Source organism: Emys orbicularis, chromosome 1 (genome assembly GCF_028017835.1).
Source record: "Emys orbicularis isolate rEmyOrb1 chromosome 1, rEmyOrb1.hap1, whole genome shotgun sequence".
NCBI lineage: Eukaryota > Metazoa > Chordata > Testudines > Emydidae > Emys > Emys orbicularis.
Window position 1 is genome coordinate 69,288,751 of NC_088683.1, and position 18,597 is coordinate 69,307,347.

Below are 18,597 nucleotides of genomic sequence, written 5' to 3' on the forward strand. Positions count from 1 at the left end.
TTACCTTTTAAAAAGCAACCACTGTTTAAAGCAGGTGAGAGTAGTTGGAGTCACCCATTTTTACTATTTTGTTAGATTAAGTTGCATTCTTAATCGCCCTTAACATTGTTTACTCACTATTTTTTTTTATTATGAGGCTGGTTTAAAAAGAAAAAACTCCACACCCCCTGAGTGACATAGTTATACCTATCTATCTATCTCATAGAACTGGAAGGGACCCCAAAAGGTCATTGAGTCCAGCCCCCTGCCTTCACTAGCAGGACCAAGTACTGATTTTGCCCCAGATCCCTAAGTGGCCCCCTCAAGGATTGAATTCACAACCCTGGGTTTAGCAGGCCAATGCTTAAACCACTGAGCTATCCCTCCCCCTCCCAACTGAACTCCTGCTGTAGACAGTGCTATGTCGACAGGAGGTCATCTTCCATCAACATAGCTGCAGCCTCTCAGAGAGTTGGAGTACTTATGCTGACAGGAGAAGTTCATCAGTACAGCTGCACCGCTATATGTGTAGACAAGAACCAGATTATTTGTTGTCTTTCTAAACTTGAAGCCCACTTCAGAACTTCACTGACCACGCAACATTGTTTCTGTGTTGGTAAACTGGGTATAGTACATGATATGAAAAAACCCATGGCATCCTAGCTAACTTGAGGAGAGGAAGGAGTTGCCTTTTCATAGTTTGGCTTAGCCACAGGTAGTTTGGCTTTTAAGATGAAAATATTTGAGAAATTGCTGCAGTAAAAAGTCTTCATTTTTTTTTATTTACTTTCTTTCTATATATGCAATTTAAGTGTACCTCATGTTCCGAAGAACTAACAATTTGGGAACAGAACACATTTTATTCTTCCTTTTTAATAGAAGGGCAAATTTGAATTTCTCAAGAGTACACAGTTATTTTCTGAAGTATTAATACTATATCAGGCAAAATGTCAAAAAAATCTGGAGAGGTTTCACAGAAATTGTTTAGACCTAGAGTACTGCACATCTTGTAAGCTTCTACCTTTGGAGCATTTTTTTTATGATTAACACCAAAATATAGTCAATATGTTAGATCGCTCCTTTTTCCATGGTATTCAAATCAATCAAAAGCTTGTAGATAACAAGAAGTGAATGTCATGATATATAAACATAATTGCGTTGTCAAAATGTAGTAGGATGTAGGTATCTTAAAATAAAGATACTTTTTAGATGTATTCCAGTCTTCTTAAAAAACACAACCACACACACACTCTTCTTTTAACAAGAATATGTCAACTTTAAATTAATGCTTTCAATGGAAAGAATAATCCAAAGCTGCGACTTCACTGCTTGTCTCTTTGCTTGGGATGGTAAGTTGGGCTCCCTCTACTGTTCAAAGACAAAGTGGCACAATACTTGGGCAAAATGCATAGTATTGCTGCCAACTTTGTATTTTGTGTCTATCCCTAAGGCGGAAAAAAAGTTAGTTTGTTGCTGTTTGTTTCACACAATCTGTCTTCTAGCCCTTCATTTTAACCTTCTTTAAGAACCTGGACTTTTACCCTGTGTCAAAACCCTTCTTCCCTATTGTGCAGGTATTTTATTTTTATGGTAACTCAGTATAAACCTGATAAACACATAACCTTGCAGCACCAAAATTCTATTCTTTTTACAGGTCTACTTATCAGATTATTCATTTTAAAACTTTGCTGTTTCATGAAGTGTTTCTCCTCATTTAGCAACCAGAAATTTTAACAGATTTTTCTCTTATTGGATCTTTTATTTTCCAATCTGTCTTTTGGTGCATTGGAAGCTTATTCATTTATCAGGTACTCATTTAAAAGGGTCTCACTGTATATTTTTATTTTGATTGTTGCACAAAAAATATAATAGCTCAGTTCCTTTAACAGGTAATCGTTAAGTGGACTCCCGTTTAGTTACTTAAAAATTAATTGCATAAATGTTTTTAGAAGCAGTTCTTGTTTTCACTTAAAGGGATCTAAAACAATTTGTTGTGTGTTTATAGGAATCTTTGCCTTTAAGTGTGCTCGTGCAGAAGAACTATTTAATATGCTACAAGAGATCATGCAGAACAATAGCATAAATGTGGTAGAAGAACCAGTAGTAGAAAGGAATCATCATCAAACTGAGTTGGAAGTTCCAAGAACCCCTCGAACACCCACCAGTAAGCATGGTTCTGCTGTCAGAAATTATACTTTGTGTGTATCATGTTACCTTGCTTTAAATTTGATTTAGCTCTTCAGTTAGCAGCATGCAAGTAATCTAGTTAAAGAATGAATACTGATTTAAATGCTATTGCCAGCTAAAGTGTTTGCGGTAGGTTTTTTTTTCTCTTTAAATACCATCACAGAATTACATAAGAACATACATAAGAATGGCCATACTGGGTCTGACCAAAGGTCCATCAAGCCCAGTATCCTGTCCTCTGACAGTGGCCAATGGCAGGTGCCCCAAAGGGAATGAACAGACAAGTTATCATCAAGTGATCCATGCGCTGTCACCTAATCCCAGCTTCTGTCAAACAGAGGCTAGGGACACCATTCCTGCCCATCCTGGCTAATAGCCATTGATGGATCTGTCTAGCTCCCTTTTGAACCCCTTTATAGTATTGGCCTTCACAACACCCTCTGGTAAGGAGTTCCAGAGGTTGGCAGCACATTGTGTGAAAAAATACTTTCTTGTGTTTGTTTTAAACCTGCTACTTATTAATTTCATTTGGTGGCCCCTTGTTCTTGTATTATGAGAGAGAGTAAATAACACTTCCTTATTTACTTTCTCTATACCACTCATGATTTTATACACCTCTATCATATCCCCCCTTAGTCGCTTCTTTTCCAAGCTGAAAAGTCCCAGTCTTATTAATCTCTCCTCATACAGAAGCCGTTCTATACCCCCTAATAATTTTTTGTTGCCCTTGTCTGAACCTTTTCCAATTCCAATATATCTTTTTTTGGGATGGGGCGACCACATCTGCACACAGTATTCAAGGTGTGGGTGTACCATGGATTTATATAGAGGCAATATGATATTTTCGGTCTTATTATCTATCCCTTTCCTAATGATTCCCAACATTCTGTTTGCTTTTTTGACTGCCGGTGCACATTAAATGGATGATTTCAGAGAACTGTCCACAATGACTCAAGCTCTCTTTGAGTGGTAACAGCTAATTTAGACCCCATCATTGTATATGTATGTATAGTTAGGATTATGTTTTCCAATGTGCATTACTTTGCATTTATCAACATTAAATTTCATTTGCCATTTTGTTGCCCAGTCACCCAGTTTTGTGAGATCCTTTTGTAGCTCTTCACAGTTTGCCTGGGACTTAACTATCTTGAGTAGTTTTGTATCATCTGCAAATTTTGCCACCTCACTGTTTACCCCTTTTTCCAGATCGTTTATGAATATGTTAAATAGGACTGGGACAAATACAGGTCCCTGGGGGACACCACTATTTACCTCTCTCCATTCTGAAAACCGTATCTCCTTGCTCTGGGGCAGGACTGGCTAGAACTCCCAAAGCTGAAGAATTTGGCTAGGCTCTATTGGGACCTAAGATCACTACACAAAAGCACCACTTTAGAATGTGCACATATGGTCGCTTTATGAGATCTTGTCTAAGGATTGCCTTATTGCAACCACAGAAAATTATACAACAATTGTAAACGTCAGAGTCATTGTCCAAAATGTTCATGCTTTAAGTGTGTCAGTGGACCCCGAGGAGCTGAATGAAGGTGGAACAGCAGAGTTGGATCTCTCTTCCTATCAGTGAAACAAGAAATTACTGACCTTTTCTTTACAGGGAAGGTTCCTGTAAGCATTTCCAACACTCTGTAGCAGCAAAGGGCTTGGCAAAGTTTGAATCTTCTTTGAGTATTGTCCCTTTGGCACCTTTGACTGGAGGTTTTCAGTAACTGCCCATTTGGCTTGCGCATGCATTCCAGACATCCTCGTGCCCGTACCAAGGATATATAGAGCTGCATAGGAAAAATGCCCTCTGTTCCTTCTCAACTGCCCTTACGCCGGAGACTGAGCACCAAGCGTGCCTGGTTCACTTTAGGTGTAGTTTAGCTTGGTTTGTTCTTCTGTTAGTTTTCTTAAATTTAATCTAGTTCTTATTATTTAATTTTGGGGGGATTCTGTTTGTTTTATTTTCCCCTCTCTTCTTTCCCCACTTGAGGGGTTATTTTGGAGATCAGCACTTCTGGGGTACACTAAGATCCCTAGGCTTCAAGAACTCTCTCGCCTGCCAGGAAGTAATCCGTCAGTGACGGCTATTCTCGGTGCCTCCGCTGTTTGGGAGACATCCATATACTGACCAAGTGTAAGATCTGCACCTCTTTTAAAAGCAGAACTGGTTAAGAATAGAGTGAGAAAGTTTAGATTGATTATGATGGAACAAGCCCTAAGACTGGCCTCTGATCCAGGCTCAGAGAACCCCCCTGTACTCTGGCCTCCGAGTCTACCTCTGGGTTCAGGTCACCAGCCTCATGAAACAAGACACTGGGTGCCAACAAGAGGATGAGGAGAACTAAGTTTCCTACCTGAGAGTCCTTATCTCTCTCTTTAAAAAACAAACAAACAAACAAAAACAACCATCTTGATCACTGATTTATAATTAATGTTCCGGAGACTTCTCCCAAAGGGAGTACCATTGATGCACTGAGTGGCTCCAGTACCGAGAGGTCATCTAAGACATCATCTAAAAGCCCTGTCCAGTAGTGACACCTCCCTTGACATCAGGTGGTCATGTCCATTCCAGGAGACATTGTACTTCAAAGCAGTCAGTGCCATTATACTCCTGCATACCTCCTGTGAGACCTTATACCAGTGTCCCAGCCTACTTCATTGGTATCATCTGAGTCTACTAGATGTATTCTTTCAAAGTATTCCATGTCCTCAGTACCGGCACATTCTAGACGAGTACCTATCCTGGTACTGATGACAGTTTCTGCAGAATCCTATTCAACTTCTACTCACATTCCATTGGTACTACAGGAATTCAGCTATTCAAGGGATCTTTTTGTCTCAGACAAGCTGGTCTCCACTACTTATTGGTACCATACAATTGCCTGTACTGAGATCTTACTGGGTCACCAACACCACATCTTTTGCCCAGATCTCCTACCTCTCTGATACCTACCGTTCAGGATGAGCAGTTATCACGGCCATTGGATTATGTTGAGGATGAGTCCGATTCCCAGATTTCTGTCCAGGGATCCCCTCTCTACTCCACAAGACATTTACTTTCCTGGCACCTACACTGAGGGGGAGAGAAATAGGGGTTTTGGGGTGGGGAAATGACCTTGACCCCCATTCTATTGGTGCAGCGGATGGATGCCTTCTCCCATGCCCTATGTTCCTCCTCAGTGGCAACATCAAGATTCCTCAGAGGACTGATGAGTCTTTTATTTCCCTCAGATTAAACCCCAATATGGGACTTGAACTTCATTCTTCATTCTTAATTTTGTTTTACAAAACATCTCTGAGCCATTAACCACTTGTTTTTTACTTCACCTCTCCATGAAAATGGCTTTTTTTGGTGGCCCTCACTTCTGCTCAAAGGGTTGAAAAACTGGGATATTTAATGGCAGATCATCCCTTTAGTGTTTTTTTTTTGTTTTTTTTTAAGTTCTTCTTTGAGTGATTGCTCCTGTGTATTCCACAGTAGGTGTGCGTGCTCGCCACGTGCACCGGTGCCGGAAGTTTTTCCCTTAGCGGTACCCGTAGTGGGGGAGCACCGCTGCGACCCCTGGAGTGGCGCCTCTATATTGCGCTATAAGGGGAGCTGTGCACTCCCCCCACCCTCAGTTCCTTCTTGCCGCCAGTGAAGGTAGTCGGAACTTAGTGCTCCAGCTCGGCTGCAGCAATGCAAACCTTAATAGTACAACTCTTCTTAGTAGTCCGAATTTCTAGTTAGTTGCCTGGCTCGGGGCATGCCCCGTGCCCCAGGCTTCAAGTCGTGTGACTCCTGTCGCAGTTCTATGCCCAGAAGCGATCCACACACTCAGTGTCTTCACTGTCTGGGCGAGACTCATGTAAGTGAGCGTTGTAAAATCTGCAGGTCGTTCAAACCAAGAATGAAACGTGAATGAGATATCCGTCTCTGGGCCTTACTAATGGAGTCGGCATTGACCCCAGCACTGGCATGCTGACGCTATCCGGCGCCAGGCGCATTGTCGGTGCCCAGTGATGCCCCATCAACTAGTCGGCACTGCTCCCCCGCTAAGAAGCAAAGGAAGACTCAGCAGCGCCGAGAAAAGGACAGGGGTGAGGCCGCACCTGAGTTGGGCAGCCCACGATCCCCCTCGGGACCCAGACCTCCGACTCGTGCTGAGCGGAGTAGTCCGGTCCCGTCCGCGCGTGCCTCCCCTGCGGGGAAGATACCGTCAACGCCGGAGGCAGCGCAGGCAACGCGTGATATCCTCGCCCTTCCGGTGCCGAGTGTGCCGCCCAAGATGGGCCCTCACTCCAGAGGGAAGCCGCCACTGGGAGCTCATCGACCCTCTCAGGTTCGGCATAGCCCCCGCTCCGAGGATGAGGTGCCTACCCATTCTGTGGGGCCATCTCGTAGCCCGCGTCAGACGCCCACGCCATTGGCCAACTCGCCTGAGAGGGAGTCCCGAGGGTCCTCCGCTACCAGGAGGGGTCGCAGGCACCAAGGCAGCAGGCATCGACACTCCTCTTCCTACAGGAGTTATAGGAGCAGGTCTCGACGCCATCGGCACCGATGCTCAGACTCAAGTGATCGCTCCGACAGGCATCATTCGCGAAGCACCCTTCGGCCGGCATCGGCACCTAGCCGTCATAGCCACGGTCGCCGTGGTGACTCTGGAAGCAGTACCTCTGATGGGTACAGGTCTTCCTCGTTGAGATCAAAATCTCGAGGCTTGCACCGACGCGGCCGTAGACGCTCCTGTCGCTCGTTTGGCACTGTGTGCTCGTCAGCGACGTCGGCCTCGGCACCCCGCCACCCATCCCCGGGCCACGCCACCCTGCATGATCAAGCGGCTCCGCTAGGTCCCCAAGTGGGGCACTGGCAAGGGCAATGGTGTCAGTGGGCACCTTGGCCCCAACCGCCGGCACCGGCGAGACCCTGTTTGGTGGCCAGGGCATCGCAGGTGCATTCAACGTCCCCGCCTCGACACCGGGAGAAGTCAGCTGGCACCGAGGCAGCGGCACCGCACCCGGGCTCAGATTCGGGGGTTGAACCACCGGTACCGCCTGATGCCCTGGGAGCAGATCCGGTCCCTTCACCGGCACCGGAGAAATCCATTGTGGTGCCACCACCCGCCTTACAGGAAGATTTTAAGGCTCACCAGGAGCTCCTTAGGTGGGTCGCTTCCAATCTCCAGCTCCAGGCTGAAGAGATGGAGGAGCCGTCGGACACGTTGTTCAACGTCTTGTCCTCCTCGGCACCGGGCTGTGTGGCCCTACCTCTCCACCAAGGGGAGGCCAATATCTCCACATTGCTTTGGCAAACCCCGGCGTCCTTGGCGCCTATTTCAAAAAAAGCAGAGAGAAAGTACTTTGTGCCAGCAAAGGGGCACAAATATTTGTACTCTCACCTGGTACCCAACTCTCTGGTGGTGGAGTCGGTAAACCAGCGTGAGAGACATGGCCAACCCACTCCCACCCCCAAAGATAAAGACGCCAGAAGACTGGATACTTTCGGCAGGAAGGTTTATTCATCGGCGAGCTTCCAGCTCAGGGTGGCTAATCATCAAGCCCTCCTGAGCCGCTATGATTTTAACTTGTGGGGGTCCCTGCGAAAGTTCGAACCTCTTCTTCAGGAAAAGGATAAGGAGGAGTTCAGAGCTCTGGTCGACGAAGGTGCGGCGGTGGCGAAAGCGGCCCTCCAAGCAGCTTCGGACGCGGCGGATACAGCAGCCCGTTCGATGGCCTCCGCTGTTGCCATGTGCAGGGCGTCGTGGCTCTCGCTGTCAGGGCTGTCCGTGGAGTCCCAGTCCCTCAGGCAGAACTTGCCTTTCGACAGGAAGGCCCTGTTTGCAGATCAGACAGACACCTGTCTACACGGGATGAAGGACTCCTGCACCACCCTCAAACTCTGGGCCTATATGTCCCACCAGTTAAGGACAAACCCAGGCCACAGATCTCAGCTCCTCCAAGTAGGGGCAGATATGAGCCTCCACCTAAGAGGCCGAGGGAGCAGAGACGTAGGTCCCAGCACCAGTCCCGCTCGGCCCCACGACCTGGGCCCTCCAAAGGCAAAAAGCAGGGGAAGAGGCACTTTTGACTCTTTGCGGGGGGGGGCCACCGGGCCTGTTGCCAGCGGAGCCCCCCAGTTAATAAAATTTGTGTTCTGCAACCGTTTTATCTGCCTTCCGAGTGCAATGGTCCCGTATAACGTCGGACCAGTGGGTCCTCAGCACCATTTCCAGGGGCTACATGTTGCAGTTCACTTCGCGCCCCCCCTCCTCCCCCAGAAATCCCCGGGGACCCGGAGCACGCCCTCCTTCTAGACCAGGAGGTGTCGTGCCTCCTCACCCTGGGCGCAGTGGAGAAGGTGCCTCAGGAATTCCAGGGCAGGGGTTTCTACTCCCGGTATTTCCTGATTCCAAAGGCAAAAGGTGGGCTCAGACCCATCCTCGACCTGCAGAGCCTCAATCAGTTTATGGTTCGTTACAAGTTCCGCATGGTTTCCCTGGCCTCTATTATTCCATCCCTAGACCCGGGGGATTGGTTCGCAGCTCTGGACCTCCAGGATGCCTATTTCCACATCCATATTTTCGAGGGTCACAGGTGCTTCCTCCGCTTCCTGGTAGCGCGGGACCACTACCAGTTTACGGCCCTTCCCTTTGGCCTCTCTATGGCCCCCAGGGTTTTTACCAAATGCATGGCGGTAGTGGCAGCCTACCTCAGGAGGAACGGGCTGCAAATTTTCCCCTACCTGGACGACTGGCTGCTCAAAGGCAAGTCTTGGTCCCAGGTTCAGGCCCAGATGGAATTCCTGCTGGCCACTTGCGAGAGTCTAGGCCTAGTGGTAAACGAGGACAAGTCCACGTTAGTGCCGGTTCAGCATAGGAGCGCAGCTGGACTCGGTGGTGGCCACAGCCTGTATTCCCAGGGACAGGTTCGAGATGCTCAAAAGTCTCATAGCCTCGGTCACGTCCTTCCCCGTGACGACGGCAAGGGTGTGCCTTCAACTCCTGGGCCACATGGCAGCCTGCACCTCCGTGGTGCAACATGCCAGGCTCAGAATGAGGCCCCTCCAACTCTGGCTGGCCTCCCAATATTCCCAGGCCAGTGACGACCTGGACAAGGTTGTCACGGTACCTCCCAACGTAGTGGCCGACCTGCAATGGTGGTCCCTCCGGGCAATATGTTACAAGGGATCCCCTTCCGAGATACCCCTCCCTCACTAGATCTAGTTTCGGATGCCTCGGACCTGGGGTGGAAAGCCCATGTGGGGAACTTCCAAACCCAGGGCAGATGGTCGACCTCGGAATTGTCCCTGCACATAAACATCAGGGAACTCAGGGCGGTGCGCCTGGCGTGCATAGCGTTCAGCCTGCACCTTCGGGGAAAGATGGTCAGAGTCCTCACGGACAATACGACCGCAATGTATTACATCAACAGGCAAGGGGGCACGCGCTCCTCGGCCTTGTGCCAGGAAGCCCTGGACCTATGGGAATTTTGTATAGCCCACGACATCTCTCTGAGGGCTTTTCACCTACCCGGCACACGCAATACGCGAGCCAATCACCTCAGCAGGGTTTTCTCCCACCAATACGAGTGGTCACTCCACTGGGAGGTCGCCCAGCAACTCTTCCGAGAGTGGGGAGCTCCCCAGGTAGATCTCTTTGCTACTGCCCAGAATCGTCTCTGCCCCCAGTTCTGCTCCAGGGCAGGGCCAGAAAGGGGGGCGATCTCGGACACATTCCTCCTACGGTGGTCAGACCAACTGTTCTATACCTTTCCAACGTTTCCACTGATAGGCAAGGTCCTGCAGAAAGTAAAGGCGGACAGGTCGAGGGTCATCACCATAGCCCCGGATTGGGCCCGCCAGCATTGGTATGGGACCCTCCTGCAACTGTTAGCGGCCCGTGGAGGCTGCCACTCCACCCGGATCTCCTCTCCCAGGAGAGGGGATGCCTTCTCCATCCCAACCTAGCCGCACTTCACTTGACAGCGTGGTTGCTCCATGGTTAAACGAGGAGGAGGGAAGGTGTTCGGAGGATGTCAGACGAATTCTGCTGGAGAGCAGAAAGCTGTCTACATGACCGACCTACCTTGCCAAATGGTTTAGGTGTGCAAGGGAGCAGGGCGCCTCCCCATCATCCGCATCCCTCCAACTTATTCTAGATTACCTCCTGTCCCTTAGGACCCAAGGTCTAGCTTCAGCCTCTGTCAGGGTACATTTAGCGGCCATTTCCGCCTTTCACCCTCCTTTGCAGGGTCACTCGGTGTTTTCCCATTAGATGACCTCCCACTTTTTAAAGGGACTAGATTGTACATTTCGGTATGCCAGGGCCCTGGTCCCGCAATGGGATCTGAACCTAGTGCTATCCCGCCTCATGGGCCCTCCCTTTGAACCCTTGGCCACGTGTTCCTGGTCCCACCTGTCCTGGAAAGTAGCATTCTTGGTGGCTATCACCTCAGCCCGTCAGGTCTCAGAGCTTAGGGCCTTAACCTCGGAACCCCCGTATACGGCCTTCCATAGGGATAAGGTCCAGCTTTGCCCACACCCTGCGTTTCTCCCCAAGGTGGTCTCTGCCTTCCATATGGAACAGGACATTTTCTTACAGGTACTCTGTCCTAAGCCCCATTCCTCTAACGAGGAGCGCCGCCTACACACGATAGACATGCGTAGGGCGCTTGCCTTTTACCTGGACTGTACCAGGCCGTTCAGGAAATCCTCGCAGCTGTTTGTGGCATCGGCTGAGCGTATGAGGGGGCAACCAGTCTCCACCCAGCGCCTTTCCCGCTGGATCACCTCGTGCATACGCACGTGTTACGACTTGGCAGGGGTTCCCCCGCCGCCTATTGTAAAGGTGCATTCTACGAGAGCGCAGGCCTCGTCAGCCGCCTATGTAGCCCACGTCCCTATCTAGGACATGTGTAGGGCTGCCACGTGGTCCTCTGTCCACACCTTTTCCTCGCACTATGAGATCGTCTCCCAAGCATGGGATGACGCCGGGTTTGGTAGGGCGGTACTCCGTCCCGATAACCTTTGAACTCCTACCCACCTCCATCAGATTTAGCTTGGAGTCACCTACTGTGGAATACACAGGAGCAATCACTCGAAGAAGAAAGGACAGTTACCTGTTCCGTAACTGGCGTTCTTTGAGATGTGTTGCTCCTGTCTATTCCACACCCCGCCCTCCTTCCCCTCTGTCGGAGTGGTCTGGTAAGAAGGAATTGAGGGTGGGGGGAGTGCACAGCTCCCCTTATAGCGCGATATAGAGGCGCCACTCCAGGGGTCGCAGCAGTGCTCCCCCACTACGGGTACTGCTAAGGGAAAAACTTCCAGCACCGGTGCACGTGGCGAGCACGCACACCTACTGTGGAATAGACAGGAGCAACACATCTCAAAGAACGCCAGTTACGGAACAGGTAACTGTCCTTTTTGTTATGGCCACACCCTAAACTTATGTCTAAAGTATCTTCTGAATTTCAGATTAACCAGGTCACTTATCTCCCAGTTTCCTTCCCCCCCCCCCCCCCCCGCCCCAAATTACATCAGACCAGGGATGTCTTCCATATCTTGGATGTCAGAAGGGCATTAGCCTTCCATCTGGACGAAACTAAACCGTTTAGAAAGTCTCCCAGACTGTTTCTGTTGCAGACAGATCCAAAGGACCGAGAGTCTCCTCCCAAAGACTCTCAAGGTGGATCTCTAGGGGTATTATTTCATGTTATGAGTCTGTCAGATCCAACCTTTTTCCATTGTGCTAGCCCATTGTACAGGCTGAAACCTGTTATGAAATCAGCAAGGCTGCAACCTGGACCTCTCTACATGCTTTGGTTCATGCCTATAGATCAGATGCTGGAGTTGGTAATGCAGTTTTGTCTTCACTATTAGACTTGGCTCTGAAGCTCCCTCCTCTGGGTGAGGATACTACTTGGGAGTCATCTGAAATAGAGAACTTGTTACAGGGAAACTACTCAATGAAGGAGAGGTTACTCACCTTGTGCGTAACTGGAGTTGTTTGAGATGTGTCCCTGAGGGTGCTCTGCTACAGGCCCTCCTTTCCTTCTGTTTCGGAGCTTCCTTTCATGGAACTTTGTGGTAGAGAAGGAACTGAGGGCGGTTTGTCTGTGCAGCTCTCTGTATCCCCAGTACAGGGCACAAGGATGTCTGGAGAACATACATAGGCACTGCTACTGAACATCTCCGGTCAAAGGCTCATGGGGCTATGTGCACCTCAAGTGGAGCACCCATAGGAACACATACCTTGAAGAACTCCAGCCACTGCATAGTTGAGTTATCTCTCCTTTTCCAATATCCCCATATTAGCCAAGACACTGTGGTTTTTGACTTTATAAATATCTAAGATGAGCTTTTTCAGGCTCAGAGTGTAGTTTTGGAAGAATGCTCAGAACTCCTGTGACCTTGTTCCATCCCAAATTGAGCTCTCCTCTGACACTTTTGTTTTTGACAGGATGTAGTTCTGAGGGCATGGCTTGAATTCTGGCTTTTTTGGAAGACCTTTACCTCACAGATGTTGTGGTCCTAGATATCTGCATCATAGCTTGCAGTCAGCTTCCATCTCTCATGTCTACAGAACATATTTCATAGGGGAGCCCAAACTCTCCCACCCCTATGAGTTTTGTTTCTCAGGATATCTTTATCTGGGTATATTTGTGGATAATTCTTGCTTATTGAGCACTCATCCTCAAATCCCTCTGCATTGATGCTTCTTGGTTAGTAGGAGGTGACTCATCCTCTCTTTTACTAAAGAAAAAAAGAGCTGCTTTGCATCTTGCCTGAGGTACATGTTAATCACTGCCTGATGCAGTGCCTTTTGTTTTATTTTGAAACATCACATCCCTTAAGCTACTTACTCACCAAGAGTGAGAATCCCATAATGATGGTATCTTTAAAGAAGAGAAAATTCTTTCTACATCTTACATGATTCTTACTCACCTATGCATCTTCTTTCAGAGTCTGGGAGTTCTCCTATGAAGAGGTGTGCTCTGCCTTGTGGTGATTGTGTATTTGTGCGTATTTATATACAAAAATAACATTGTCTGCTGGAGGTGTTTTTTATATGCACTCACCCTTTATCCCTGCAGACTTAATGATATGTTGGTATTGGTCATGTTCCAGCCTTTCACAAAAGAAAGGGGGGGAGGGGGGGAATTGGCAGTTAAGTTGTACCTTTCGCGCTGCAGGGTTGGAATGTTTCTTCTGCTGTTGTGGGGAGGGGGTGTGTGAATCCCTCCAAAACTCTGTTTTTGGGAGTTCTGGCCAATCTCAGGCTGGAGGCTTGAGATCTAACAGTGAGGATCCTGTGCTGATGATGCTTTAAGAAAGTAGAATTACAGGCAAGTAATTTTCTTTTCCTTAAGGAGACCACTTCATGTGACTATTGGCAATATTGAAAAGAAGTTTGATAAGAACTAAGTTCTGTCAGAGGGTTATGGTTCATTCTCCATCTAGATCTAAAAATGTAAACTTCTTGTTTCAGTGTTGCCTATACATTCACTTCAGATGATAAACTAGAGCTGTAAAACTGTGAATTTGAAAAGTGGTGGAATGAAGTTCTCAAAAGTAGACACTCTTGTGACTAGTGACATTACAGGAATATCTCTTGTGACAATCTTATATAGTTAACTGGAAAATTGCATTAAAATTTGGCATTAAAATTTGGCAGTGTGTGAAGAAAAACTGAAATTGTCCAGAAAATCCATTGGCTTAGCAATTTTTCTGATGAAGTACTTGTAACCAATGAAACTAACTTATTTTCCCATTGTATATTTAGCTTGACCTTTGTTGCAAACTCGTTTATTTTATTCAATCATTGCTGTCATTCTGTATCCTAAGTATACTGACAAATAATGCAATGCAATTACGAAAAACAAATTAATTTTTCAATAGTATTTATATCTAATATACATTCCCGTACTGTTTTCTTGTTTATGCATGCAAACAATATAGCTTAAGAAGGCTGAACTTAAGAAAATGAATGTTGATGCCAGTTCCACTTTGTTACTCAGTGGTAGTTGCTTTTCATATTTTCCAGAGGGGATTAAAATTTTTGGCACGTGGTTTGTCAGTTAAATATTGAGGAGCTCCGATCTAGAGATATATATATATATATATTTTTAGGCACATATCTGGCCCTGTGAGCATTTGGGATTTGTTAAATATATTTATTTTGATATTGCGCGCAATGTACAGTGCACTTTCCAAAGACAAAAGAAAGCAGCTGAATGATACATAAGGGGTCACTTTGAATATTTTTTTAATGCATCTTTTCTTAAATTGAATTAGCTCCTGGGTTCAGTGCACAAAGTTTACCTAATGGATATCCCAGATATCCCTCCTTTGGAGATGCTTCATCACATCCTTCCAGCAGGCATCCCTCTGTAGGAAGTGCACGGCTTCCTTCAGTAGGTGAAGAGTCAACGCATCCATTGCTTGTAGCAGAGGAACAAGTAAGCATAGTCTTTATTTTCACATATTTTGGGTTCAGTATTAATTCTACTGTTCTTGTACTGATCCTGTAGATTTGTATTTGCACTTATTTTCCTAGCTCTGTTTCCATGATGGAAAAACATGGTTTTTTTTCTGATCTTGGCTGTGCGTATCTGCATAGTATGTTGTATTGCTATAGAATGTTTGCATGTGGTACCATTTTAGGATGATGATTAAAGCTAAGATTTTGTCATGGGTATTTTTAGTAAAAGTCAGGGACAGGTCACTGGCAATAAAGAAAAATTCATGGAAGCCCATGACCTGTCCCTGACTCTTACTAAAAATATCCATGATAAAATGGGAAGGGACCGGGGCAGCTGCAGGGTGGCTGGGAGTTCTGGGGTCCCAGAACTCATGGGGGCTCAGAGCTCCAGGGTCCCCCTGCCACCAGCGGTGTAGGGAAGCTGCGAGAATCCCTCCCCCCCAGCCGCAGGAAGCTGCGGGGGTGGTCCTGCCCTGCCATGGCTGCAGCTGGGAGCTGCAGGGTACCCCCGCTGCCCATGGCGTCTGAGAGCTTGGGGGCCCACCGCCTCAGGTGGTGGGGGTACCTCACAGCTCCCTGCCGCCAGGGCTGAAGTCACGGGGGTCTTTGGAAGTCATGAATTCTGTGACTTCCGCAACCCCCGTGACAAAACCGTAGCCTTGATGATGATGTATATGGTGTGTATCTGGCGAAATAACTTCTTGTTTTCTTAGCTACTTGATTTAAAATACACATTATTATGCATTTATTTGTATTGTTCCCAATCATGAACTTAAGTACCTTTGTGATCAGTACTGTGCACACATTTATGACAGTTCCTGCCCCATGACAATCTTAAGGTGATAAGAAGCAGGTGCTGAAAGGAAAATGAGCCAAAATACCAGGAAAACATATTTTGGTGTAATAAGGACAAGAAGATATGTGGGTAAGAGTCATATGGGGAGTCAGCATGGAAAAGTCACTGAGGATGATGATGATGAGAGACTGGGCGGAGAAAAAGAGGCAGAGCCAAAAGTCAGAGCAGAAGATAGATGGCGATGAGTCAAGTGAGCACCTGCAGGGAAGGAAGAGGAGAGAACAAATGGCTGGAGTGTTCGAAGAAGAATGAATTAGGTGAGGGAGGGAGAACAGGGGTTGGAAGCAACTGGAGTGGGAGAGAAGCTGAGTGCCTCACTGTGGCTTTTTGAGTATGTCACTGGGTAAGTGGTGTGGGAGAAATTACATCTTTGTATTTGATTCTCAGCAATGCTCTTTGGTAGAAGCAAATAACTTGAAAAATTAAGACACACGTGACTGTTGATGTGTGAGGCAACCCAGAAAAGTAATAGTTGTCACCATCTACTAGTGTGCCCTACACACACTCAGCAGGCAAATCCTGGCAGAGATCTGGTACAGTGTGGAGCATAGAAGGGAGTTGTTCTCAAGCAGTACCTTTGCCCTCCAAGTTTCCAGATCCAGGAGTGGTATTAGGGGATGAGAGAATTCCATCTATCCATTCTCTTTAAAGCAAGGGGATGGGAGCACTGAAGGGATAAAGTGTGAAGCTAGTGGTGCGCTTTTAACTCACCCAAAGTGCATCTGCTACCAACACCCTGGTCAACACTTTTAATATACAATTTAACATACCAGTCTGATCTCTTCCATCTTTATTCCTGAAACAGTTTTATAATTTGACAATTAATTGACTATATGCTCTTTGGTGGAAGAGCTGTCACTTTACTATGGGACAGAGTCTCTGGTATGATCCAACACTTTTCCACCATTCAGTTCACACAACAGGTTGGATTCAGGCTTTAAGTGGCCAGCAGAGAAATTTCCCTTGCAGAGGGGAACTCTGCTCATGTAAACTTAGCAAAGGCAACTCCTGCACCACATTCCCCTGCCGCGCGTGTGCGTGTAAGGTGGAGATCTGCTACCCTGACCCTCCAAGTATACCAGTGGCTTTAGTCAGAGCAGCCCCAAAGCTGTTCTGACCAATGTTGGGGCTAGCTTGGCACTGGATCAGGGAGCTGTAACCTCAGCAGAGCTCAGACATAGGATAGAATTGAGCTTATTTATTAAATTTAATAGTAGAAAAAGATTCTCATTGGCTAGTCTGGGCACCTTTGACATTATTTAAAACAACATCTCAAAAATGAGATGAGTAGCAAACCTCTGGCAAAGCTCCACGCTCAACACAACCCAGTAGGCTGGACTTTTACCACAAAACTCTGTCCCCCGAAAACAGTTTCCTTCACTCTTCAGACAGTCAGGCAAAAAGACTGCAAGTCTTTGAGGGGAGGGAAGGGAAGGACTAAGGAGATTAAGAAAAAGTGCAACTAATGTTTGAATTTGTCCTCTACAGGTGCACACCTATGTCAACACTACTGGTGTACAAGAGGAAAAAAAAAATAGATCAAGTGTGCATGTACCGCTGGAATTAAGGCTTTCTAATGTTGAAACAAGCAAGACAACAGAAGATCAGAATTGCACTGATGACCGAGATGCTCAGGTTCTTCTGGAGCCTGAAGGAGTCAAATTTGTTTTAGGACCAACACCTGTTCAAAGACAATTAATGGAAAGAGAGCAACTGGAGCAACTTGGGAGAGACCAAGTTAGTGGCAGCAGTACAAACAACTCTGAATGGGACACTGGGTACGACAGTGATGAACGTAAAGAAACATCTTCTGGTAATAAACTAGTGTATGAAAATCTAAATAGGTTATCAATCCCTAGTGCCTCAGGAGTCAGGAGAGGTCGTCTGACATCAACAAGTACCTCAGATACCCAGAATATTAACAACTCTGCTCAAAGGAGAACTGCATTGTTAAACTATGAAAACTTGCCATCTTTGCCTCCTGTTTGGGAAGCCCGCAAGCTAAGTAGAGATGAAGATGACAATTTAGGACCAAAGACCCCATCTCTGAATGGCTACCACAATAACCTAGATCCAATGCATAATTACGTAAATACAGAGAATGTAACTGTGCCAGCAAGTGCTCATAAAGTAGAATTTACACGACGTCGGGACTGTACACCAACAGTCTTTAACTTTGATATTAGACGTCCAAGTTTAGAACACAGGCAGCTCAATTATATACAGGTTGACTTGGAAGGTGGCAGTGACTCCGACAACCCTCAGACTCCAAAAACTCCTACCACTCCACTTCCACAAACTCCAACCAGGCGCACAGAGCTGTATGCTGTGATAGACATTGAAAGAACTGCTGCTATGTCAAGTTTGCAGAAAGCACTGCCACGAGATGATGGTACGTCTAGAAAAACTAGACATAACAGTACTGACCTGCCTATGTGAGCCCGGGAAGCGTTAAATCATTTGCACCTTTTGTGAAGTTTATAAAATTGAAGATGCAAATACTTCATTTGCATTTCTTAACACTAACGCCTTTTATAGAGTAATAGACTTTTTTCTGAATACTTCATGTGCTTGTCTAACAAAAGGGAAATAAAGTAGAGCAGGTACTCATTAAATGACACCATTTTATTCTACAGTAATAGTAATTGCTGTGTAGAAGCATTGCCACTTTTCACAGTGCCTCTTTACTTGGTTAGAGTTGGAGTGACTGCCAGTTCTGAAGTTACCAATATTCTGGCCATGTGCCTATAGTCATTAATGGCATTTATAACATTTTATAAAGCCTCTTGATGTGCATTACTAGCTGATAGCCGTAATCTTGCAAGGTTGATATTTGTACCTTCACTCTCTTCATTCATGTGGCCTCCTCCAATATGAGAGGTGTGAGTAATTCATTATTCAATCAGTTTGACTTACATGATATATTTTGGCTCATGTGAAGGGATATAAACACCACGCTTCCTCGTATATGTGTCAGTTCATTTTTTGAAGTCATCGGGACAAGCTTCAGATTCTTGAAGGTTTTTTTAATTTCTGTAACATTGAGGGGTTACATCAAGTTCACTTGGTCAGAGCTGGAGTTGGGTCTGAAATAAGCCATAAGTCATTTCCCGT

At 46.6% G+C, this 18,597-nt stretch overlaps 1 protein-coding gene across 2 annotated transcripts in view; it reads left to right on the forward strand.

Annotated features, from left to right (window-relative positions):
- FRS2 (fibroblast growth factor receptor substrate 2) overlaps positions 1-17,922 on the forward strand; it is an 87,416-nt gene extending 69,494 nt beyond the window's left edge. For both annotated transcript variants that reach the window (XM_065414614.1, XM_065414621.1), the window contains exons 5-7: positions 1,985-2,143; positions 14,441-14,604; positions 16,972-17,922. In XM_065414614.1, the coding sequence (XP_065270686.1) occupies positions 1,985-2,143; positions 14,441-14,604; positions 16,972-17,922 (1,274 nt within the window). The remainder of the gene's footprint in view (positions 1-1,984; positions 2,144-14,440; positions 14,605-16,971) is intronic.
- Positions 17,923-18,597: the final 675 nt, after the last annotated feature.